Here is a 25,533-nt window from a genome sequence, read left to right as displayed (position 1 = left end):
TGTAATGGTACTACTTTGTAGTACCATTACAGCACAAATGCATTAAAGACAAAGACTTTGGCTCATGTGAGGCATCGTTCGATGTGTTTGAGTTTTCAGAAAAACTTGTTGAGTTGCCCAGTTGTAATTCTAACTTGGACGCTAACACTTAGACACATCACAAATTTAGAACAATCAAACAAATCAAACTGTGTCTCCACATAAAATAACTGGTTTACACTTCAGATCGATGTTCTCACTGTTCTACCTCAATTTCCAGGTCCAAAAGAACACAAATCACTGCAAGAAAGCAACCACACAGTTTCATGCAACCTTTAAAATACTGCGCAGAACCCAACAGTACAGCGTGGTATCGTCTGCATATCTGATGACCTTCAAACCAAAGTGCTGGCTTGTTTTTCCTCTTTGGTTGAACCGGTGCTGTTTTCTTGTCAGACTGTTTGCTATCTTTTCTGTTTCGTTTCAGAAACCCACAGGATTGGTCAAATGGACGACAAAACCTGGTTGCTAGGTAACATCAACCAGACAGGCTACTTCCGTGTGAACTATGACCTCCAGAACTGGAAACTGTTGATACAGCAGCTTCACAACAACCCTCAGGTCTGCTTGTCTTTTTGTCTGTCTGTATGGCGGCCTTTATTCCTCTGTCTCTGCTGTCTCCGTTGTCTCTTTTACTCCCTCTCTCTCTGTCTGTCTCACTATTTGCTCGTCTCTCCCAGATCATCTCCGTTGGAAACAGGGCAGGACTTATCGACGATGCCTTCAACCTGGCCAGGTGAGTCGTCTTTTAACCAGACCACCGTTTGTTCAGCCTGGTTTGCCTCACACGCACACACATGCACACACACACACACACAGTGGAATGGACTGACTGTAACAGGAGGAGGTGGTGGACAGATGATCTCTGTTTCCTGTTGTCTCTCTCTGGACACACAGAGGGAAAGTGCAGCCAAGGCTGAGCCATTGTTTCCTGTTTGTTTTTAACGGCTTCACAATAAGCTGCGTCTCTTTGTTGAACGGGGCCGATGAGGTGTCTGCCTCCCTCAGATACGTCTGTTTTGATGGACTGGATGTTTTGAATGGACGGATGTATTTCAGAGTTGTCATCATCTGGTGGTTTTGTGCTGCCGTACGTGCAGTTTGACGGAGTCAGCTGTGTATCCGGAGGTTTATGTTCTGTATGTGAGTTCAGCTAAGACCTATGGATTTTCACACACAAATTTACATTCACACACAAGACGTTGGGACGGAGGTTTGCCGGCAGCTGATTCCTCCGCATCCATAACCATGAGATAAGTGCGACTCGGTGGCTCGAGGATTAACGCTGTTGCATTGCAGCTGAGGGTCTTTGCACATTCTCCAATAGATGTGCAAGTTCAGCAGATCCTGAGTCACTGCCTGGTTACCCCGTGTGTTATTCTCATATTGTTATCTGTTCTGATTATTTTTTTTATTCACCATCTTCAGTTCTGAGATTTGAGCAGCATCAGTAGAGATAAGGAGTGTGAGGCTCCTGCAGCTTTACAGGAAAAACAGTCTGAGTGAAAGTCTTTGTTTAGTGTTTGGTGGCAGATTTCTGCACAGAACCCTCCCTCCAGTGGTTCCTGCAGTGGTTCCAGGACCAAGAACTTGTCCAGCAATCTTGAACTTAACCTGCGTTTTAATTAGAGAAACCAAGAGCTCATTTTAATTTCTGTATGATGGCTGCAGGCAAAGACCCTGATCAGGGTGTCGTATTATCCGGGGGGGTTCACAGGTGTGAGAAACTACGACTTCTGTACACGTAAGTTGCCAAATATGAAGCACTGGGAGTCATTAACGTCAAAAATATGGACATCTCATGTAAAAGATGACACTGTCAGCTTCCTGATGGGTTTAAAGAAGAGAGCGAACAAGCTGAGAGAACGAGTCAGCGAGAGAGTTTCATGTCGGTCACGTTCTGAAGCACAAATAAATAACCATCAAACACTCACAAGATCATCTATTGATGTTTTTCACTCTTCTTTTCCTCCTCTGCTCTTCATCCGCTCGTCACCTCCTTTCAAACACAACAGCAGCGAGTGCAGCAGGATGACTCTGTTGTTGTTTCCTCATGTGTGAAAATCACACTTCAAATGTCACCATCATTTTCTAATCCGTCATCAGTCTAATGTGCTTAATCTTAAAAGTTCCTACTGTCAGCGAAGCAGCGAGTTGTAAAAGGGAAATTTAGTTCTGACTTGAGTTTGTGAGTCCAGCTCCTCTGGTTCTGGACTTCCTAACGTAGACTCACTGTCTTCATCACTTGACCTTTTCCCACAGCTTCTATAAATACTTCCAGGTCATGAGCCGTACGTACAGATACCTGCGTCATCCTTCTTTTCACCTCTGAACAATTTCTGCTTCCCAAAGTCACTCGAGTCAACGTGCAGCCATGAAACGTGTAATGTGTGCTGTCACGGTCATCTGGACACCGTGTCTACTGAATGTTTGATTGGCCCAAAATGTGTCAGTCAAACTTTGGTATGCACGTAAGGCTTGCCTTGAGAGAAAGATCAGCCAATCAGACTCACCTTTCGTGCACTGATACATTATCGGACTTTTAGTGTCCAGATCTTGGTTGAAAGTGTGTTTGTCGTTTTATTTTTTGCAATTTGGAAACTCGCAGACACAAATCCTCTTTTTGCATTGACTCCTGCATCACTTCTTGAGCAAGCAGACAAGCTGAAGAAGCCACAACAATGGACGAAAGTATGTGAACGTGACCAAGTTGACAAACACCAGAATTTCCCTGTAAGGCAAGGCGCTGTTCCCAGAGCCGCAGTTCAGGGCTTACACTGCGGCTGCAGAGCAGCGGCAGCCAACAGTGACAGAATCACATCTGGCTCGGTGAGATGACCGTCCACGCCGCCGCATTCAGATTAGACGACCCGCGCAAGAGCGACGCGAAGCGGAATTCAAAAACAAGCCGAGCCAGACGGAAACTCCGTGATGAATGAGCGATCAGAGAGGCTGCAGCCGCGGAGAGAGAGAGCGTGTCGTTTCTCATCGGGATGTTTTCAGCCCGAAGCTTTTTGAGCGCTGTGACCAAAATCTACTCTGACACCAACCCTACAGCTCAATCTAGCCCTCGCTCCCCTCCGTCTTCCTGCGCGTCTCTCTCTCAGCCATCTGTCTGCTGTCGTGTTGAATGAGCAGCAGCAGCGAGAGGCTGCGCCTCCGTCCTCTGTTCCAGTGTCTGATGAGTTAGGAGCTCAGCAGGAGGTTTCCATCTGTACAGAAACACAAGTACCGATCCATTAATATTCACCCTGACAGCAGAAGACGCTCTCACTTCAGCCTGCATCTGTTGCTATGGCAACATCTCCACACTGCATCAGTTTGGTCCTGATGTGCTTGTCTTTGGGGGGTTTTGTTGTCCTCATAGTAGTGAGTTCACCCAAATTACAAACTTCACTTGTAAGAGTTTTTATTGGAGGACTTTCTGTCCCTGCTGGCGGTGTGTTATCAAAAACTCAAATATCTCTAAACCTGGATGAATAAACTTGTGTGCATGAGAAGAGTTCAGTGAGAACATGGTCTCGTAACTCAGGTGAACCGACCCTTTAACAGTAAAGGGACACACCTGAGTCTTCTGGATGATTTAAAGGAACAGTTGTCAGAAATATCAAACATGTTTGGTAGAGTGGAGACATGATGGAGGTAAAGTCCAACAGGTCAAGAAACACAAGCAGTCACACATTTAACAGTGGTGTAAAGTAACTGAGTACATTTACTGAAGTTTTGTAGTTAAGTACAGTTTTGAGGTATTTTTTATGCTACTTCACACTTCTACTCCACCACATCTCAGAGGCAAAGAAGTACTTTTTACTTGTCTGGCAGCTTTAGTTACTATTCAGATCTAATATCCATCCTGTCCAGTGGAAACCGCGTATCTCCAGATTTGTGCTAAACTGATGAAGGGTGAAGTTTTCCTTCATGTCTTGAGAAAATTCTCGTCCTTCTTCAGCAAAATAAACTGTTTAAAAAGCCTCTTGGATCAGCTGAAAATGCATCGTCACACAGCTGAAAACAGGCTGTTTTTCTGAGATACGAGGTTCTCACAGGACAAACACATGATGATCTTATAGAATATGATGCATCGCTGTAGATTAAACCAGCCAACAGGATATAAAGTAGTTCAATGAGCTCAACCTGAAACATCTGCAGCAGTAAATGCAGCATTAATGCAGCAGGAATATTAATCCACAAACATCAGAGATGATAGAAAAACACTGACAGGAACATTTTACTGCGACAGCAACACGTTTACTTTCAGTACTTCAGTAAATGTAGCTGACAATACTCTTCCTTCAGTAAGGTTGTGAGTACAGTGTCGTATTAGTTCATTTCCTTCAGTAAAGGATGTGAACATTTCTTCCAGCAGTGACGACAAACACGTCTTTGTTTGGAGGTTAAACTGAGCTCAGCTCTGTTTGCTGCTCGTGTTTCTTGACCCGTCCGACTTCCTGTCGATGTTCCAGTGTTCCTGGAATCAGTGTTGTGATAAACCCGTCTGGGACAGATCAGCTGTTAACGATCACTTGTTGTTCAGAGTCGGATTAAAGATTGAGATCGTGTGTTTGTTCAGGTCCTGGACGTGTTCAGCACAAAGACTTCAAGCAGAGAAAAGCTGCTCCGTGACGAATGTGGCAGAACACACAGATGCTGTTCCAGCGTTTTCCTCTGATTGCCAATCATTGATTATAGTTTGAGAGATCTTTAATCTCTGAATTAGCCCGAGTAAAGCTGATTCTTGTTCTGCTTACAGTTCTATTGACTGAGGCCTGAGCAATTCACGGGGAACCGAGAGCTGATTGGTGGCAGCAGGACTGTGTGTGTGTGTGTGTGTGTGTGTGTGTGTGTGTGTGTGTGTGTGTGTGTGTTAAAGCTAGTTTAGCAGTAATAAATGGCTGTGTCTCTGTGAGTGTGCGTTTAAACAGTGATGAATGTCGCCTCTCGTTCTGTGTGTGTGTGCGTGTGTGGCGTGTGTGTGTGTGTGTGTGTGTGAGACCACAGCAGTCCCTCGTTAGCTCTCCACTGAGCCTTGCTAATGGCTAATGGACAAACAATTAACTGGCCCTTAACGAAGTTAACGAGTTAATGAGCTCGTTAAGACTGGGAGAGTGAGACACACACGCACACACACACACGCACACACACACAGAGACTGTAAATGAGAGAGAAAATTGAAAATCTGTGATTTCTAGACTTTCCTGCATCTCAGTGAGCAGAACCACCTGAGTCACAGCCCTGCTGGCGTCCTCTGCAGCCTCACCAGAACAGGGTCTGAAGGTGTGGAGCTTGTCCAGAGGCCTTTATGCTAAGCTAAGCTAGCCAGCCGCTGGGTGTAGCTTTGTGTTTGCCATACAAACATCAGAGGGGCTTCGATCAAATAAGCGTATTTCTCAAAATCCTTTAAATGTTGTCAGAATGTCGCAGATTCCAGATGTTTCAGGGGTTGAACTTTCTGTGTTTTGGGGAGGTTTTGCACCTCTCACTTTTGAAAGTTCTGGTTCCAGTGTTTTCAGGGCCTTTTTTTAATTATAGCTTTCAGGGGCTGCAGCTGGGTTTATTTAGCTCACTTTCAGCTGCGTCCACTTTTTAAAGAGAGTAGTGTAGCAGTGTGATGGACACAGAAAGCAGTGGGAGCGCTGCAGATCACCGGACTTGCAGGATGCTTCTTGATGTTTTTGAAAGTATGCGAGAACAGAGATAAATGAAAAGGTTGAGAGAAAAAGACTTTCAGGGGAAGAACCGCACTTCTGTTGTTTTGACAGTTGTTGCCTTGACGACGGATCACATTCCAGCAGAACGAAGCGTGGCGTGACGGTGAATGTCTGCAAATTGAAAAATGGAAAACACCGACGGACAAATAAACACAACAGAATGATGGCAGGATGCTGTTGCCATGGTCACCATTATCTCTGCCTCCATGTTTAGTCCCATCGCTTGTTCGACGTGGTGCAAACAGGAAGTCTCTGAAAGCTGGATGGATTATGGTAATGTCTCAGAGGCCAGGTGCATGATGGGAATGGAGATGAGCGTGCGGAGGTTGGTTGAGTTGGATATGAGGCAGATTATGGAAATATGAAGGTCTGGAATTTAGAGTTTCCTCGGCTCCTCAAAGACTTAGAGAGTCTTATCTTAAACAGATTAACTTTCTGTGGAGGTCTGTCTCCCTCAGCCTGTCTGTCTGCCTCTGTAAATTAAAAAACTGTCCAATAAACCATTTCGGTATGAGAACATTAAACTCCTTCACCTCCTCTGTGCGTCTGTCACTCACTTTGATTGACAGCTGCTCAGTAAAGGTCAGGGCTCGGCCTCAGGTTCGCTCATAAATTTTCTCTGCTGTACTTTCTCATCGGTCACTTCTCCCCTCAATCAATAATCAGAATAAAACCAATAAAACCAGCATCACCTCTGTAAGTTCACTTGCTGTCCTCGGCTGCACGCCTCATTAATATTCATGAGCTGTGGGTGTGGCTGAAGGTCGATGCAGGAAGCAGGTGAATGCCTTCTGCCCCCCAAAACATCATGAATGTTAATGAATGCACAAAGGAAGCTCGTTAATATTCATGAAGAGGTGGCTGTAACCCGGGCGGCTAAATAGCCTCGATGGCATTTAGAGGCCAAGTTCATTTTCTTAATGTGTTCATACTGTAGTTTATTCACACACACACACACACACACACACCACAGAGACTGAGGGTTATATCTGAGAGTAAAAGAGCAAATGTACATCAGGATCTGGCTTCAAATTGAATTCATTTACCTGAGTTCACCTCTGTGTGTCCTGGATTCTGCACTGAAACAGTCCAGAAAGAGTCGTCATAAAAGATTTCAGAACGGAGCGGCACACACACACATAAACAAGACAAGACACATAACGAACACACTCATGTTGGCTCATCTCTGTAACACACACTGGACGCGTCGCTCAAAAGACGCTCAGTATGGTGGCTGGGATGAGCTGTTGGACCACAGCGCATCCTGACACCTCGACAAGGTGCAGGCAGGACTCAGACCGTCACAGGAAACAGGAAACGGAGGGTGAAGCTGATTTGATGCACGTTCTGCTGTGAGTCACCTTTGATCTGAGTCTGAATCCGGTTGATGATTCCTTTTCGTCTGCTCTCTCTCAGGGCTGGGTACCTCCCACAAGGCGTGCCCTTGCAGCTGATTGGCTATCTGCCGGAGGAGACGTCCTTCCTGCCGTGGCACTCCGCCAGCCGAGCGCTCTACCAGCTGGACAAACTGTTGGACCGCACGGACGAATACAGCCTGTTCAGTGTAAACACCCAGTCAATCAGTCACCATCTCAATCAGTCCTGCAGTCGATCAATCAGTCAGCGTCTTCAGCACTGACAGCCGGGTGTCTGTTAATTAACACTTAACTGTTTGTGTGTGTGTGTGTGTGTGTGTGTGTTGACAGGACTATGTGCTGAAGCAGGTTGCGTCACGGTACCATCAGATGGGTTGGCCAACAAACGGCCCCGGCAACGAGGGCAACGTGCTGCAGGCGTCCTATCAGACTGAGTACGCAACACACACACACACACACACACACACACACACACACGCTATTCCACACTTCTATTGTCAGACTGATAACATAGATGGCACATGAGCACAACAACAAGTGCAAAGCAGTCGGTCTCTGGCACTGTGTGAGCGTCTCCAGGCACCTCCGAGGTCTGGTGATTAATAGATCTGATTTCCACGTTGTGTTTTGTTTGCTAACAGTCGCGTCTGTCGCTCAAACCTGGAAACTCGCTCTGACAGCAGGAGCTGTGAGTCACTGCATCCAGAAGTTGTCAATAAACAAACTGAGCTAGGCTAGCAGTTTCCCCCCGCTTCCAGTCTGAGCTAAGCTAGCCTACCGCTGTGCTCGATGGGCAGGGATGAAACAGGCGTCGGCCTCCAGACGTGTTTTAATACACTCACTGTAACGTTCACCATGTTTTCCTCCCCTCTGCTTCTCTTCAGGGAGTTACAGAGAGAGCTCATCATGCTAGCGTGTAGCTTCGGGAACAAGCAGTGCCACCGTCAGGCCGTCGCCTACATCTCTGACTGGATCTCCAGCAACAAGAACAGGTGGGAGCACACACACACACACACACACACACACACACACACACACACACACACTGTCTGCACAACCGACAGGCTTCACTTAACCTTTGAGCCACTGCTGCAGGGCCGCCAACTCCCTCACGCCGACCGTGAGACTGCACAACCGACGAGTTCACACGCTCTCACGTCTATTTTCTCACGCGGTGAAAAATTAACTCAGAGCTGATAACATGGTGGCGTGAAAAGACGAGGCGGAGCGGCGGCAGACCATCAGAGGGAAAGTGAAGAATATACACAAATTTATTATCGTGTCATTTATGATCGGCGGCTCTTCTGGCAGCAGCGTCTTTTGCCCTCGCCTCACGGGCCGCGGTGACGGAGGGTTACCATGGTTACGGAGATGCTTTTTCATGATTCCCAGAAACAGGTTTTTAAGTTTGTATGACTGCAATTCTACCTCATACTGAAATCTAGTAGCACAACATCATTTAACATTTTTACATTATGCATCATGCCGACGCGCTCTCACGCTGCCTGAACAAATCCCAGCTGAGGGGGGGGCCTCAAAGCCTTTCAGGAAAAATATAATTCTACATGTTAAATTTGTGCACACAGGACCGCCTCACAGAGGTGAGCACACTCACTGCTCCAACAGCAGAAAAACTCATCTCCAAACGTCGAGGTTAGCCTCACTTTGCTCTGCAGCTTCACGCCTGTGACACACTGAAATATTCATGCAAAACACGGCGTTTAATCCCATCAAGACAAGTTAGATTAATGAACGGCTGCTGGAGGTGAGTACTACAAATCTGAGAATCAAACCATCATCGTGTGTTATCATATTTATCTCTCTCTTTTTTGTCAGACAGCACCGTTAGTTAATGGCTTCATTTAGCTGCCAGCTTGTCAGGAGATGAATTGCCTTTCTGGTCTTATCAGTAAATGTGTGAAAGCAGCTCTGACATAATCAATAAGAGAAATATGACGAATCCAAACAGAGCAGTTCAGCTAAGAACTCGTTCCCTCTCTTCTGTTTCCACGCTGCTTTTCTGCTTTAATAAAATCTAGTTTGTTTGTTTTCTGGACAGCTTCATCCTGCGGGATCCACTGAGTTTTCCTCCTTCGTTTACTTTCTTCGTACTCCCGCGCTGTGTGCAGATGTAGCTCCTCGCCTCCAGGTTCTCCTCAGAGTCCCGTTTTTCACTGCCCCCTTCCCCCCGTCCTCTCAACTCCACATTTCGCCAACAAAATTACTCCATAAATTAACCAGAATGCAGGAAAACAGGCTCTGAAATTAGGAGCGTTCTGGGGGGAGATCCCTGCTCAGGATTGGTCTCCTGTTGCTATGAAGTCTGGAGGCTGGAAAAGATGCTGATCCAGCGTTCGTCCTCACCGCTGACCGTGATTACTGAACTGGCTTTTCACCGCTGAGGGCTTTTGGCTGCTGAACCTATGACCCCCACCCCTGCGGCAGGGTCAAGGTGGGAATGAGTATAAGATTATAGATGAGTTCAGTCTTACAGCTAACGACAGGAGCCAACCTTTATCACTTCATACTGTTCTCCTCCTGCCCCCCCCCCAAACCCTGAACACATGCATTCACCTGTATGTTGTAGAAAGACAGGTGAGCAGTCCCTACTGGCCTACTTTCACCCCTGACAGCTGGTCTACTGGCTCTGTGAAGAGTAAACACTCATTTTCCACCAGTCAAATTTCAAGCATGAATCTGATTGGTCTGGACTCACCTTTAGATTTGACCATTTTACTCAGTTTAAGCATCATATACCTGAAACAAAGGTGTATGAAACTGAAACCAGAGTTACTGTTGGACCTCGTCAGCCTCAGTGAAGTTTCAGAACAAGAACAGAGTTCCAACAAACAGCGGACCCCACAGTGCTCCTCATGTGTGGATGTGGGTGGAAAGACCCTCGGTGTCACACGCCTGCTCTCAGTCTTTGTACCTAGAAAAGGTAAAAAAAAACACATCATCCGCGATCCATTTCTTTTCTCTCGCTTCCTCTCTGCCTCTAATGTTTCTTCTTTCATTCGCCGCTGGCTTAGTCACCGCCTCGTGGCCCTTAACGAGATCTGCAAAATTAGATTTCAAACAGCAAATGAAATAGAAGCAGATGCTGGTGTTCTGTAAGGGACAGCGGGGAGCCGATGGCTCGAGACATGTTCGAATTAAAAAACACAGAATTAAACCGTGTTTCATCCGTTCATCCGGCAGCAACAGGCCGCGTCCTCGCTGGCGTCACGTTCATGTTGACATGAAAGTTCTGCGTCCACAGATAAATATTTCTTTTCCCTGAGTTCACCATGACTCCGTTTTCCATCCTCACTGCGACACCACCGTGGCCTTTTTCAAATCTGGGGAGCAATTTGGAAACGCTCCACTTTCAGCAGTGGATAAGTCCACATTCATGCAGGATTAATGTCTCCAGGGGTGATTTCTTAATATTTCATGCTCTATTCAGCGATTATAATCCCATCTGCAGAGCACATGTATGTGGCTTTCCTCCCTGTGCCAGAGTATGAATTACAGATCTGCTTTTTATCTGACCGCCACAGTACGTCTCATCAGGAGGGAGCTCACCTGACCCGGCCATCACCTGAGAAAACCAGAGAGCACATGAAGCTGAACTTTATTTAGCTCTGTGTGATTCTCAGTACATTAACCGTGAGAGCAGTAAGACCTGCGTCACACCTGCGTCTCCTGCATGAAAGGAGTGTCTGGAACCACCTGCTGGCTCAAATCCCATCCAGAACAATGAGTGTAATCACTGAAGAGCACAGCTCACAGTTTAGCACCTATCCCCCCCCAGAATATTAATCATGTCCCACTGGGCCTTTGTTGTAAATGAACCGTGTGAATGGATCAAAACAGCGCACTTTAAAAATGTATCTGAGTGTGTCTGCTGCCATTGATGGATTAACCTGGTAGGGGGTCCTGGGGCAACAATGAACCGCCGGGCCCCCGTCATCTCGCTGCTCATTCCGCTCTCTGCCGTGTATACTATCCAGGCCCAGGTTTGCTGTGCCGTGATTTGATTAACCACAGATTCAGTGTTGGCAGCAGAGTCAGCTGAAGTACCCCCCCCCCTCGCTCCGTCAGAGCTGCTTGTTGGATGGCTGAGAGGTTCTGGAAGCCTCCTGCATCAGGTCAGGAGAGTCCAGCCATTTCTGTGACGGTCAGAAATCATTTAAACCATGAAGTGTTTTATCACTCAGGTGGAGTGATTAGATTCAAGAGAGACGGACGGACGGAGCAGATGGTGGAGCGACATGTTTACTGTCAGAATGGGAGTTTGATGCAGAGGAAGAGTTGAGTGGGAGGGAGAGATATTTCAGGAGAAAGATAGAGCTTTAGGACATAAAACATCCTCTACAGACTGTTAAAACACACACACTCACACACACACTCTGTGTTAGTTAATGGGATCAGAGCCATCTGGAGGTTTCCGGAGACTCTGTTCCTTCATTTTATATTCTGCAGAGAAAAACTCCACATTATTACTGTTATTTTATTAGGAATAACAGCAGTGGCTGCAGAAGTAAAAGTGATAAAACAGTAATAGTAGCCGTGCTGTGGAGGCAGCAGACACCGCCGTGCGCACTGTTTTACATGATAAATAACCTGGTCGCAGCTTAGACGTCATGTTATCTGGTTAAACACACTCTCACTCGTAAATACACACACTTGAGTACACGGGGTTTGGCAGATGTCGTCTCAGAAGGACTTTAACGCCACAGTCAGCAGTAATGTGGAAGTTAGCCTGTGTGTGTGTGTGTGTGTGTGTGTGTGTGTGTGTGTGTGTGTGTGTTGAAGCTTGCTCTTAAGTGGAGCATCTCTAAAATGATTTCCCAGGTCGGTGAATGATGTAATTGTCCCTGCATCACTCACCCTGCACACGCGCGCACACACACACACACACACACACACACACACACAAACACACACACACACACACAGTATACAATTTTTGCTGCCAGCTGAGCTCACTGTATTGTGATGAAAGTTTTTAGTTTTGGTTTACTGACAATTTAGGTCAAGTACACACACACACACACACACACACACACACGCACACACACATATATAATATAGTGTGAAGGGAAGTTCACCTTGTTGCTGTACTGATGATTCAGGTCAGTAACCAGCTGGGGCAGCAGAGGTTTCCTGTAGTAACTCCAGTTCTATGAGTCTGTATTCTGCCTGTAGATCGGCTCCTGGTGCCACACTGCAGCACTGTGTCTCACTCTGTCAGCTTTAGTTACATCTTACTCGACTAATTAAGATTTTTGCATGCAAAACATATAAAAATGTAGAGCTGGAACGATTATTTTGATTAATAGAAAATTAATTGGCAACTGTTTTGATTATCAGTAAACATTTGTTGGCTCCAGCTTCTCAAATGTGAAGATTTGCTGCTTTTACTTTTCACTTTTTGAATATATTTGCAGTAATGTTGTGGTTTTTGCGCTGAGATGAGGAGTCTTCTGGTCCTTTAAGGTTACTGAAGTACAGTGTGGTATTTGTACTTTTATTCATGGCTTTGCTCATAACTTCTAAAGACTTCCTGCATGATTTTCCTGATGCAGAAGAAAAGTAGCATCGGCCTAAGAATCAGACGGTCTCATAAATAAATCTGAGCCGATGATGCTTTATAATAACAGTTTGCCTTCAAACATGATAAATATCAAACACAGCGGAGACAAAAGTTTTACTGTCAATAAAAGACAATAAACTTCATTCAAACTGTGAAAATATTCCAACACAATACATTCAGAAGTGTCAGTTAGGGTTGCAGAGACTTTGTGGAGTCCCAGTTGGTGGAAAAGTGTCTTTAAGTGCGTCTTTGTCCCTGCATTTTATGACCAGACTCCACAGGATAAGTGAATGGACGTTTTAATGGAGCTCCCTGATGGAATAAGAATTTCTTGCTTAGCATCCAGAGAGAGTCCTGCTTAATCCTGCCGATGTGTCTTATCAGGGTTTTTAGTTTTATTACCGTTCCTGGTCCACTGTCACACTGACATTCTGCTTCTGCTACTTTTACTGCACAGACGTCAAATCAAATCCCTGATGATTCAGTCTTTACTCTGCTAAATTGGAAATGTGTTGCATTGTGGCAGATGGGGTCGGTCTGATGACTAGATGTCGTGTCTTTGTAGGATTCCTCCGAACATCAGAGACATAGTTTACTGCACTGGGGTCAGCCTGATGGACGAGGACGTGTGGGAGTTCATCTGGATGAAGTTTCACTCGTCCAACGCCGTTTCAGAGAAGAAGATCCTGCTGGAGGCTCTGACCTGCTCGGACAACGTCTTCCTCCTCAACAGGTACGAATGACGCTGCTGCTCCTGGTCGCGTGTGTCAGGTCTTAAAACAGGATGACCGATGGTTTCACCTTACAACGAAACAAAAAGACGTCTGCATTTTGATGTTGATGTACGAGACGGCTTGTTTATAAAATCGCCTGCTTTGAAAACTCCAATAATCAATATTATCCATCAGAACATCGAGCTACAAGGCAGCGTTCCTCCTCGCGGTTCAGTTGAGGTTTCTCTGCAGTTGCAAGAGAAAACAAATGAGCATTTTTTACACTTTCGATATTTTTGAGTATTTGTCATGTACGAAACATGAATTTTGTGTATGTGGAGGATTAAAAAGTGCGTCCACTAGGGGGCAGATCAGTTAGACAAAGACACAGCTAGAGATGAGCTGCTGAACATATTGCAGCATTTAGCAGCTAAAGAGCCAGAAATTTCCCACAAGAGCTGGTGGAGACCAAAAACAGAGAGACTACTGGACTGACATTCATCAGGTGACTCATCTCTGTAACTGCTGGATGTGGAAATAAGCAACTGTTTGATAACAAGTTCAACATATCGACTTAAAAGATGATGATAGTCATACTTGTTTCAATAAATGGTTTCTGCTGCCACCAAGTGGCCAAAAGTAGCAGTTATTACAGCTTTAAAGAGGAACCTCATACTAAATCTGTTTTTCAGAGTTTGCAAATTACGCCCATTGCTTTTATTACCCAGTCACTTCCTGCTGGTTCCAGTCTGTTGCACATTACAACAGAAGGACTCTGTTACAAACATTCTGAAGAAACACCATGTTTCGTACACTGCGAACGAGCAGCTGTGGCTCCAAACACTCATTTTGTGTTTCCCCTGTTACAGTCTGAATTTGGCATCATTCCTCATCATTATTGTTGTGGTTTGCTCAGAGTTTGCTGCTGACTTTACTTCACCTCTCCATGATCTTCTCCCGCTGTTCACATGCTTCATTCTTAACTTATAAACGTGCTACATATTAATTTATGTGGACACACAACAAAATAAAGCAACTATTATCAGTCTATCTGTTTGTTAACGTAGTGGCAGCAGGAACAATTATGAATGTAAGAATCTCTCTTTTAGTTCTGTGTTTGGTCTCTATCAACTCCTGAAGGAAATATCTGGCCCTTTATCTGCTAAAGCATAATAATAATAATAAACTTTATTTATATGGGACCTTTGATGCCAGAAATGCAGCATACACAAATAAATCACATGCAGTAAGTCCTTCACATTGAAAATGTCTGTGAAATAAGATGGAGAATAAAAGTCACTTGATAACAGTCGTAAAGATATGATAGAATGAAGATAAAAACTTAATATGACATACAATATGGCATAACATGAGATGTAAATAGTAGTTGATGAATAGTAGTCATGAAATGAAGTTAAATGAAGTACGTAGAATGCATGAAATCAAGTAAAAAAGTCAAAAAGAAATGTTCCACTGTGTTCCCCAGCTGGTCTCTAAAGCCTCTTCACACTGGACAAAAAACCTGCTAACACCCGCTAACATCTGACTGCTAACACCCGCTAACATCCGGCCGCTAACACCCACTAACATCCGGCCGCTAACACCCACTAACATCTGGCTGCTAACACCCACTAACATCTGGCTGCAAACACCCGCTAACATCTGGCTGCTAACACCCACTAACATCTGGCTGCTAACACCCACTAACATCTGGCTGCAAACACCCGCTAACATCTGGCTGCTTACACCTGCTAACATCTGGCTGCTTACACCCGCTAACATCTGGCTGCTAACACCCACTAACATCCGGCCGCTAACACCCGCTAACATCTGGCTGCTAACACCCGCTAGCATCTGGCTGCTAACACCCACTAACATCCGGCTGCTAACACCCGCTAACATCTCGCCGCAAACACCCCCTAACATCCGGCCGCTAACACCCGCTAACATCTGGCTGCTAACACCCGCTAGCATCTGGCTGCTAACACCCACTAACATCCGGCTGCTAACACCCGCTAACATCTCGCCGCAAACACCCCCTAAAATCTGGCTGCAAATACCCGCTAACATCTTTCTGCTAACACCCGCTAACATCTGGCTGGGAACACCCGCTAACATCTGGCTGCTAACACCCGCTAACATCTGGCCTTGGTCTTTGGTGTTTATTGGCTCTGGCTGTGATCAGCATTGATGGAAACATGACTCTGGGCTGGATACACTAGTTTTCACCACTTCTCCGGAAGCGATGATGATGCCGCTTGTTCGGACAATTGCCTGTCCATGCCTTGTTGCCTGTCAACTCGTTATGCCCCATCAATATATCATCATCATCATCATCATCTTCGTTTCATGAAAAGTTTAAAAAGTGATCCTCATGTGTTGTCATTAGCATTAGTGTGTTTGTGACATCTAACGTAACAGAAAACAACCTCGTCTAGAGTCAATGGGAAAGCAACTTTTATTCCTTTATCCGTGTTTAAAAAACCTGCATGTGGGTGAAAGTGGCAGAACAGTGTGTGTCTGCTGTTTAGTGCGGGGCTGATGGTGTACAGTGACTTTATCAGAGCTGGTTTGCTGGAAACAGCTGCTGCTGCTGCAGATTAATGAGAGCTGTGAATCTGAAGCAAAACAGGAAAGTTGGAGGCTGTGAAAGGAATCAAATGCACTGATAGACACTAAAACACACTAATTCTCTGTGGGTTTGTCAGTTCGAGCGACCCCCTTTCATATGTGTTAATATCAATACCTGGATCAGAGCGGGGTTCTTTCACGTCTGCAGAGTTCGTCAGTCGTCAACACATTTCAGCAGGAGTCCTTCAAGTCTTAAATGCCTTAAAGAGAGGAGGACTGTGTGAGGTCAAACACGTGATGACAACACAAGTTTGGTGAAAAGCTAAAGGTGGGGAAATGCTGACTGTGGCGAGTTTCGAGTGTGCGAGTTGATTTTCGTGGCGCGCTGAAAGAGAAACAGACTGCAAATGAATGAAGGGTGCAGAGAAAATGTGCCCGAGGCCGAACATGTACATAAATCTGGCCTTCTGTCTAAGTGTGTTTGTGTGTGTGTGTGTGTGTGTGTGTGTGTGTGTGTGTGTGTGTGTGTGTTAACAGCAGAGTACTTTATCAGGAGCTAACTGCTGCTATCCTGTTGAGAAAAATAGCATGGATGGCTCTCACACACACTCAAAACTGTACAGTGAGACAGATCGCTGTGTGTGTGTGTGTGTGTGTGTGTGTGTGTGTGTGTGTGTGTGCGTGTGCGTGTGTGTGTATCAAGTATTGATTTTCCAGCCGCAGTAAACTGTTCTGCAGTCAGAGAGGTAGTACTGCATGTTCTGATAGCACCTATCACACAAACACACACTCACACACACACACACGCACACCCCCCCCCCCACACACACACACACACGCTCACACGCACACTCACACTCTCCCTCTCTATCTCTCTCTCTAAGGCACACACAAAAAATCAAAAACCACAGCACAGAAACACACTGATTGGTCACACAGGAAATGGTTTCAGCACAGAGGGATTGTGGGAAAAGAGAGAGAAAATTGATTTGGGGGTTTAATGAAAAGACAGCAGCTACAAACAACCAGCTCACACACACACACACACACACACACACACACACACACACACACAGACAAATGGAAGCAGAAAGTAGGAGAAGATGAAGGGAAACTCCGGTCACGATGTTTGATGAATGAACATCATTTTTCTTGTGAAACTCTGTTCTCTCTGTTTGTGTTGTTCAGTCTCACATCTTCAAAAAACACTTTAGAAACTGGGATTACTGCGTTTACACGTCTGAATTATCAGGATTCTGCAAACAAACACTTTCTGTAATTCCCTCAATCAAAGTGTCTCTGTTTCAGAGGCGCCGTTCATGTTTGACAGCTACGCCCTCCAGCAGAGCTGCAAGCCACAACACAAAAACTACAAAACGTCCGTTTCCAGCAGACAACTTGACCTTTTCTGCCAGTTTTACACACACACACACACACACACACACACAGCCTGTGTTCGTGTGTTTGGCAGTTTAATAGCAGGACTTTCTGAAGACAATAAAGAGTCGAAAAAGAAAAACATGTCACCAGGTTGACAGTTTAAAATGGTTCTTTGCCTTTGCCATTTATTTTTGTTCATGCGTGTTAATATTTGCATTCATATTTAATTTTAATTCTAATTTTTGGTCACTCAGTTCTGGTTTATTTGGGCTAAAATATCAACCACAGGCTATGATTGTTGCATGCTAACAAACATAGCATTGTAACATTTGTTGAAACATTATCCACAAGCTTATTTTTTAGCAGGCTCTTTGACACTAATATCACTTTAATGAAGATCATATTTCTACTATGCTAATAATAAGATCCACCGGGCGTTTTATCACGTTAATAAAGCTTATGGATGTCTCTCTGTATGCTAACAGCATTTCAGGATGTACAGGCTAATGTGTTAGCTTGCTATGAAACACTAGCACTCTAACATTTTACACCAATATTACAATGACTAAGATCACTTTTTTGTAAAGAAGTTAAAAATGACTCACCAGTTAATATTTTAGCAGGCTTGCTTTGCACAGATTATAAAATAGTGAAGTTAATGCTAAAATAAAATCCACAAGCTAATCTTTTATGTTTGTATGCTAAAACGTTTCAAGATGTACAGGCTAATATTTAAGCATCCCATAAAACAGCATTCTTTAGTTTTGCATGAATATGAGCAGTAGCATAATGTTTGTTACCATGCTAGCTCAAGTGAACCTTTCCAAATATGACCCACAGGCTCATTTTTAGCGGTAGCAAATATTATCATGCTAGCATTTCTTTAGGAGAACATTTAGCATGCTAACGTGATAGCACACACAGGAATGCCTCATTGCTGCTCCAGTTTAAACGTACAGTTTATAGTTAATTGCTAGCAATGCTTCTTTTTTTTTTTTTTTTGACCTCGTAATCCTGTCACCACGGTTACTCAGCTTGGCTGTGCCTCTGTGTCTCCCAGGTTACTGAACCTGTCTTTGACCTCTGACCTGGTCCCAGAACAGGATGTGATCGACGTCATCATCCACGTGGGCAGAAACCCTCAAGGTCGAAACCTCGCCTGGAAATACTTCAGAGAAAAGTGGGACGTCCTCAACGCTCGGTGAGGGTCCGCGAGTACGCCGGGCTGTCCACGTTGACCTGGAATGTGAATTTTCTTAATATTTACTCTCTCGCTGTCTCTGTTCAGTTATGGCGAAGCCTTGTTCATGAACTCAAAGCTTATCGGTGGAGTCACAGAGTTCCTGAACACTGACAAAGAGCTCAACGAGGTAAACACACACACATACGCGCACACACACACATTATTGAGGTCCTGCAGCTGTTTCACAAAGGTAAGATAAATGTTTCCATGTATGTTGAGTCCATACGGATTCTTTTTAGTTGCCTCAAAAGGTGAAAAGAAAAGGAGAAAGTGGTCGTCACAGGTGAAGGTCAGGTCACAGGTGAAACCAACCGTCGACGACTGCGAGTGTTCCCTCACCTGAAGCAGCAAAGTAGACGTAGTCGCTAGAACTTGATTCAGGTGCGCTGTTATTGCTCCTGAACAAACGGACGCCTCAGTGGTGTCAGATCATAAAACTGACGACAAACGGCATCGTCCTGCTGACACGAAGGTGCTCATGTGTCGGACTTTAGGACGGGTACAAAACAAGTTTTTAGTCATTTGTTTTGACATTCAACAGTGGATCAATAATTCAGACTGAAGCAGTTAAATCAAATTCTGCCATATTGTCAATAAGAAAAAAGAAATGATGAATCTTAAGACTCTGAGCTGTTGATGACTGCTGAACTGCTGCAGCTTCAGCTTGTTCCAGCAGGACCAAAGACTAACAAGGTTCAGGATGAACGCACCTCTATTCTTTAAATCAGGAACTTTGTTAACTTTTGTGTGTTTTTTGACTCATTCTTAAAAAAAGAAACACTTGTTGCTTCTCAGAGAAAGACGACACTTAACCTTAAAGTCTGATCACCACAAAGCCTCTTAAACTCAGCTTCCATCAGAGCGACGACTCTGACGTCGGCGTTTCAGAGCGGGCTCGCTCAGCAGCTGCTGTGGATGCGTCCGGACAGGCAGCTTCAGAGGCTGAGTCATCAACAGAAGCTCAAGCCCCTCAGATTAATGCTGGAACCCAGAAATATCTCGAGTCATCAGAGAATTAAGAGTCAAAACCTGTTGTTGGTTATTCAAAGAGCAGCGATGGTTTTCATGAAACGCAGAGAGGTAGAAATGAGGAATATAATGAAAGCCGAAGTTTGTTTTGAATGTTCGCAGCCTCACATTTCGACATAAAGGCTTGTGGGTAATGTGAATAAAGATCCGTCTCTTCTTTTTTTTTTGTTTGAGACCTCTCCCACTTCTGTTGGTACGAAGAACCCGACTGTGGGCTTTAGTGTCTGTGATGAAATTAAAATGGGAATACAAAGATGGCCTGAAATGAAAAGAAAGATGAGATGAAAGAAAATAGAAACTGAATGTGCAGGACGGAGGAGAAGAAGGCAGGAAAGGAAAGAGGGAATAGATAGACGAGAGGAAACGAAGTGAAGGCAGAAGTGGGCAGAGTTAACGATATGAACGGCGTGAACGGGAACTGAGGGGATGGATTTTCTCCATTTCGCTCCAGTGAATATGTCAAACTCTGAACAACACGAAGTTTCCTCTTCAGTCTTTTACTTTGAAAAAATCAAATCAAATTAATTCTCTTCCTTTAAAGTTTCTCTCTCGACAAAAAAAGTTGCTCTTTCATACCTCACCTCTCATGCAGGAAACTGTCTACTTAATTACCGTCCTTCAAGACAAAGTTTCACTTTGATACGAGCACTTTCATGCAGGGAATCTTACCTCTAATTGTGAAGCTTTCAAAGAAAGTTCCTCTTGAATTATCGAGCTTTTAGAGGACAGCTTAGCTTTAATAATTCACATTTCCTCGCTGGAATGTTACCGTTTAGCTGTCATTAAAGGACGAAAGTCTTCTCTTCACTAAAACATCAAGGAAGCTTCAGTGGTTGACCCGCTGGCTTCCTGTCGATTGGCTCTGTCTCTTTGGGCTTGAATAGGGTGAAATATATGGCCAGAAGTGTGTGGACACACAGTGTGATGGGCTTCTGTTTGTCCTAACTCTGTTTTCACATTTAATTTTCTTATCTGAACGGCCTCCTTAATGTTAGTTCACACAGAAACACGAAACCGTTAAAATATTTCCGCTTCATGTCTGAGGAATCATATCTCGTCTGTCATTTTGATGACAGACAGGTCTGAAATACTACAACACCCATGAGCTTCAGCTGCCGTTGCCGTGGAGATGAAGCCAACAAAGACAACAAAACATGGCGCCATAGTTCCACAATTTCACCCACAATAGAAGCAGAAGGTCATATTGTGGGATGTAATTAACTTTTTATCCTCTTGGGGGCAGCAATACTATTTTCCTTAGTGTCTCAGTGTGATCAATAATTCTATCATTCTAATAACTTTTCTATCATCTCTTTTTTCTTCCTTCCGTCATCACATCTCATCTGACCATTTCTTCTTTCCCTCCGTCCTCTCGTCACTGTTCCCCGTCTTCCTCTCTTGCCTCAGTTAAAGGAGTTCATCCAGTCCAGCGGCGTGTCGGCGGGCCCTGCGTTGCCGCGGGCGCTGGAGATCGTTGAGGGCAACGTGCGCTGGCACCGCCTCCACCGGCGGCAGTTCTACCAATGGCTGCGCAAACCGCCGAGCCCCGCCCTCGGCTAACGCTACACCTGCTAGCAAGAGTGAAGCGACTGCAGACTGACTGCTAAGCTAAAGCTAATGCACTGCTAGCTTACAGATGCAGTCAGAGAGAGTGAAAAAAATGAGTGAATGAAGAGAAAGACTGACTCGACTGGTTATTCAGCTGTTTCGTCTACTGGTTTTGCTCTTAAAGAAACGTGTTTTCAAACTTTTTATTTCGGATGGATTATTTGTGTGGCTGATGTGGTTAAACTGGTTTCTGCGCTGTGAAAAAGGCAAATTTAGGTAACCGAAGCTTGTAGCTAGCAGTCACGAATTGAGAAATTGCTAGCTAGCAGGTAGCCTCAAAACCAACACGTTACAGATATGATCAGAAAATTAAATGAAACGCAGTAGTAGATAAATGTTGTTGAATACAGTTGTTTCTTGACTTAAAACCCAACACTATGTTCAGGAACTTTTCTGTAAACTACAAAATAACCAACTTAATACATTATCAATACATAATTAAGAGTTTGTGGAACCTTCCAGACATACATGAAACACTGAACGTCAGAGGTTCGATATGCAACCTCAGCTAAGGTGTTTGGTCAGGTGACACAGGTGTTGACACTGTCTCCTCAGCATCACCTCCGCAAGGCAGCGACCTGACCTGCTTTTCTGGGCAGCTTCTCACATCTGAGCTAAAGGTTTTCACAGGTCTGACAGTCAGAACCTGACCAGAACAGAACCTTTGACCGTCCAATTTGAACCTGAAACTGAGCTGAAATTAGCCAAACAATCCAGCGAAAACATCCAGACCAAAATGTATCGCTCTGAAAGGATCAAGCACAATCTCTAACCCGTCAAAAGACATATTCACACCTGCAATTCTCTGCATTTTGATTGGCTGACTAAAGATGAAGCTTGTGTTTTCCGCCCCTCTCGGCTCTAATCCAAAGTCCTCAACAACCAGAGAGCTAGAGCGGTTTAAACCGGACCTGCCTGTATTCGCTACATTAAACCAGCTGAGAGCCACATCCAGCTTCCCCAGCAGTCAGCTGCATGTCGATCACTGAACAGAGCTGTAATTAACACTACATGGACTGTATGTCCTCTGATCACAGCTCTCAGAGGACTCGTTCAAACTCATTAACTCTCCTCAGCATTCAAACGGCTTCTGCTCGAGTTTAAAAAGCACATTTGTTTTTCTTCGGATCAAAAACTGCAGCAGTTTGGAAAATATCAGCGGGTTTGGGAAGCTTTTGCCGGGGCCTCGCTTCAGAAATGTACTTTGAATATAAAAGCTAATAATAAACCACAGAGAATGCCACATGAGGAGGAGGCACTGAAAGGTGGTGACGCTGTGGTGTGTTCGGTGGTTGAACCAGTAGAGCCGGAAAGCATTTAAACAGCCTGAAGGGAAAACAAATTAACAAGATGAAAAAGTGCTCACGTATAAAAGGCAGGTTGGTATGTGGCAAAGGTGGAATGGAGACTGAATCTGACTTGACAAACTTGAAATTGAATCAACAAAAACTAACCCATGAATTTACACATGAATATCCTGGTTTACATTTCCCAGTTTCTGTTTGAGAAGTATGTAACTGTGTTGTCTAAAGGGATTATTGAAATACCAAATAAATAAACTGATGCAGTCAGAGGAAACAGGAAAGGAAAATAGGAAAGAAATAGAATGAATTTTAAACGAGGACATTTTATTTCATCTACATGGTTACAAATAAAGACAAAAAGGACAAAGACGAGACACGAGTCTTTCTTAGTTTCTTCTAACAGGTATTTTCTTCTTAGCTATCTGTTGTTGATTTTACTACTGAGAGAAACAAATGAGACAGAATCGTCACTAAATTAGAAAGTATGGTCACATGATCCAGGACCCTCAAACACCAAACATAGCTGTGTCAAAAAATCACTCCCTTCGTCACTCACTAACTTTTCTTCGTACCATTTAACATGATTTCATGTCAAGTTGCATCGGCCATCATCATAGACAAAGCCTTGAATAATGGAGTTTTTAGCCAAAACTTATTCTCTGTTATTCTAATTTCATTGTGGGACACTACAAAGTACAAACTATACATTTACAACTCAAAGCGAAGTGGCAGAAAGCAAACAAAAATGACACAGCTCATGTTAAAATCGTTTCCCCAAACCCCACCCACAGGAAATCTCTCAGCCAATGAACATACTCGTTATTTAGTGACCAACTCCTGAGAGTCGTGGGACTATAACACTGACAGACCACCTTTCAGACTGAGAGTAAAAATTTGACCAAATGAAAACTCAGCAGATCTCTGTGGTTTCATAAAGCACAAAAAAAGAAAGTTGTTGGATGAAGTACTTCAGCCTCGGCTGCTGGGTGGGAAGATATTTTTTAGCCAATCAGTGGTTAGCTTTTAGTCAGTCCTTTTTTCTGTCCCCAAATGTATGAAGAAATGAGTGGATGTTAGCAAAATTCGGACAAAGAACTGGCCAAAAAGACACCTGGGATTATCTGAGTGTCACTATATGCAGATGATGTGGCTTTTTAAATGAGACTGTTCATATGCGGACATGACAAGTTCATCATCAGTGGACTTGTACAGCTTGTGTGACACGATTGGACATAGTTTAGGAATTTACAGCATGACAGATTCTGCAGCATGATGGACTTGTGGCGTGATACAAGTCAGCAGCGCTGTAAACTTCACAGGGTGGTGGATTCTACGGAGTGATGGATTGATGGACCTCACAAGGCATTGAACTTTAAGGATTGATGGATTCTAACTGCAACGGATTCTTCAATGGACAGCTGGCGGGACGGAATTTACTGCTTGAGTCCTGCAGTGAGATCTATTCTGGTGCAACAGACAAAAATGATCTCCACAGTTTGACAGATGTGATGGCCCGATGGAGTCGTCAGTGCAACAAATCCTACGACACAAATGACTCTGTAACAGTGTGACAGAAAGTATGACGGACTCTGCAGGTCAACAGATTTTCAGCATGGATTGTACAGTGTAATGGGCTCTGCAGTGCTGTGGATGTTACAGGCTGTGGAGGCCTGCCTTCCCCCTCAGAGTTTTAAATGTAAATGTTACTGACTTGAACTGTGGAGTCTTGGAAATGATGAGCTGGACACCGAATGATTTTTTGAGGGCCAACTTGGAGACTTTTAAGAATATTGGAAAAGGACTTAAAATGAATCATAATGAACTTCTGAAAGTCTGGTGCATTGACCCTCCGTCCTGTTCAACAGACTTTTTGAAGTTATTCCTCTTCTGTTAGATCCGGCTTTGATGTTAATAATTGAGCCATATATGAATTAATGGGCCTGCCTGCTTCTGTACACTGTGTGTGTGTGTGTGTGCGTGTGTGTGTGTGCGTGCGTGTGTGACTGTGAGTGTGTGCATGAGTAAGTGTGTGTGTGTGTGTGTGTGTGTGTGTGTGAGTGATGAGGATGATGATGAAGATAACAGCAGGACTGATGGCGATGATGTCTGCTGTGTCAGTCTTGATGATTAAGATTATGATAATTAAAATTATTGTGATTATGATCAGGACTGAGGACGGTGATAGGTTTAATGATGATGGTTGAGTCAGTAATTGATGTGAAAAAGCTAATCAGTGTTATTCTAATTATTATGCTAATTATTCAATGCATTTTGAACCTGTATTGTCCTGTCAGGGAAATTAGCTTTATAGACATAAAGCACACAACAAATCTGCCCCATGTAAATCACACAATGTTTAAAATTAAAGTGCAGAACTTGAAGATGTTGAAGCAGATGAAATCGGCGTTCATGATGGTTATGATCACAATGATGATGGTGACGATGAGGTAATGACAGTGACGGAAACAGGAAGTTGCAGAGCTGAGTTTAATCCTACTTCCTGTTTGCACTGCTGTGGTATCCTGTGTTTTCTGATTGGATGATATTAAAGTGGTTAACCTTGTGTGTGATCCAGTCTGTTTCAATCCAGTGCTTTGTACTGAAGTCGGGGTCAAGCAATGAGAAGTTTCATACATTACAACTGTCAGCTGATGACTACTGAATTATCGCCATGACAACTGAGGTATAGATCCATTTAAGTATCTTTATGACCACTGAGCAAATTCCATTCACTAATGAAGACGTTGTCCTGATGTTTTTTTTTTTTGTTCGTAGTTATATTATTCCTCTGCAGTTTAATACTTTAATAATATCTTCAAGGTTTCAAGATTCAAAAGAACTTTATTGTCATAGTCTCTGACAAAAAAATAACAAAAAAAAACGAGCTACAGAGAGCAGCAGTTAGCTGTTATTCCGGTGTGATGCTGCCCCCCGGTGTTCGGAGTGACCGTCGACAGGTGGCTCTTAGCAGTAGTGTCCCG

At 44.2% G+C, this 25,533-nt stretch overlaps 1 protein-coding gene across 1 annotated transcript in view; it reads left to right on the top strand.

Moving 5' to 3' along the window:
* Positions 1 to 25,097, top strand: part of LOC121625828 (thyrotropin-releasing hormone-degrading ectoenzyme-like) — a 151,915-nt gene extending 126,818 nt beyond the window's left edge. The window contains exons 12-20 of the mRNA XM_041964111.1: positions 467 to 600; positions 720 to 775; positions 7,164 to 7,311; positions 7,454 to 7,557; positions 8,008 to 8,115; positions 13,270 to 13,437; positions 18,429 to 18,569; positions 18,657 to 18,738; positions 21,048 to 25,097. Of these exons, the coding sequence (XP_041820045.1) occupies positions 467 to 600; positions 720 to 775; positions 7,164 to 7,311; positions 7,454 to 7,557; positions 8,008 to 8,115; positions 13,270 to 13,437; positions 18,429 to 18,569; positions 18,657 to 18,738; positions 21,048 to 21,200 (1,094 nt within the window). The 3' untranslated portion in view covers positions 21,201 to 25,097. The remainder of the gene's footprint in view (positions 1 to 466; positions 601 to 719; positions 776 to 7,163; positions 7,312 to 7,453; positions 7,558 to 8,007; positions 8,116 to 13,269; positions 13,438 to 18,428; positions 18,570 to 18,656; positions 18,739 to 21,047) is intronic.
* The last annotated feature ends 436 nt before the right edge of the window (positions 25,098 to 25,533 follow it).

Source organism: Chelmon rostratus, chromosome 22 (genome assembly GCF_017976325.1).
Source record: "Chelmon rostratus isolate fCheRos1 chromosome 22, fCheRos1.pri, whole genome shotgun sequence".
NCBI lineage: Eukaryota > Metazoa > Chordata > Actinopteri > Chaetodontiformes > Chaetodontidae > Chelmon > Chelmon rostratus.
Note: the sequence above shows the minus strand (reverse complement) of the source record. Positions and strands in the feature narration are given on the sequence as shown.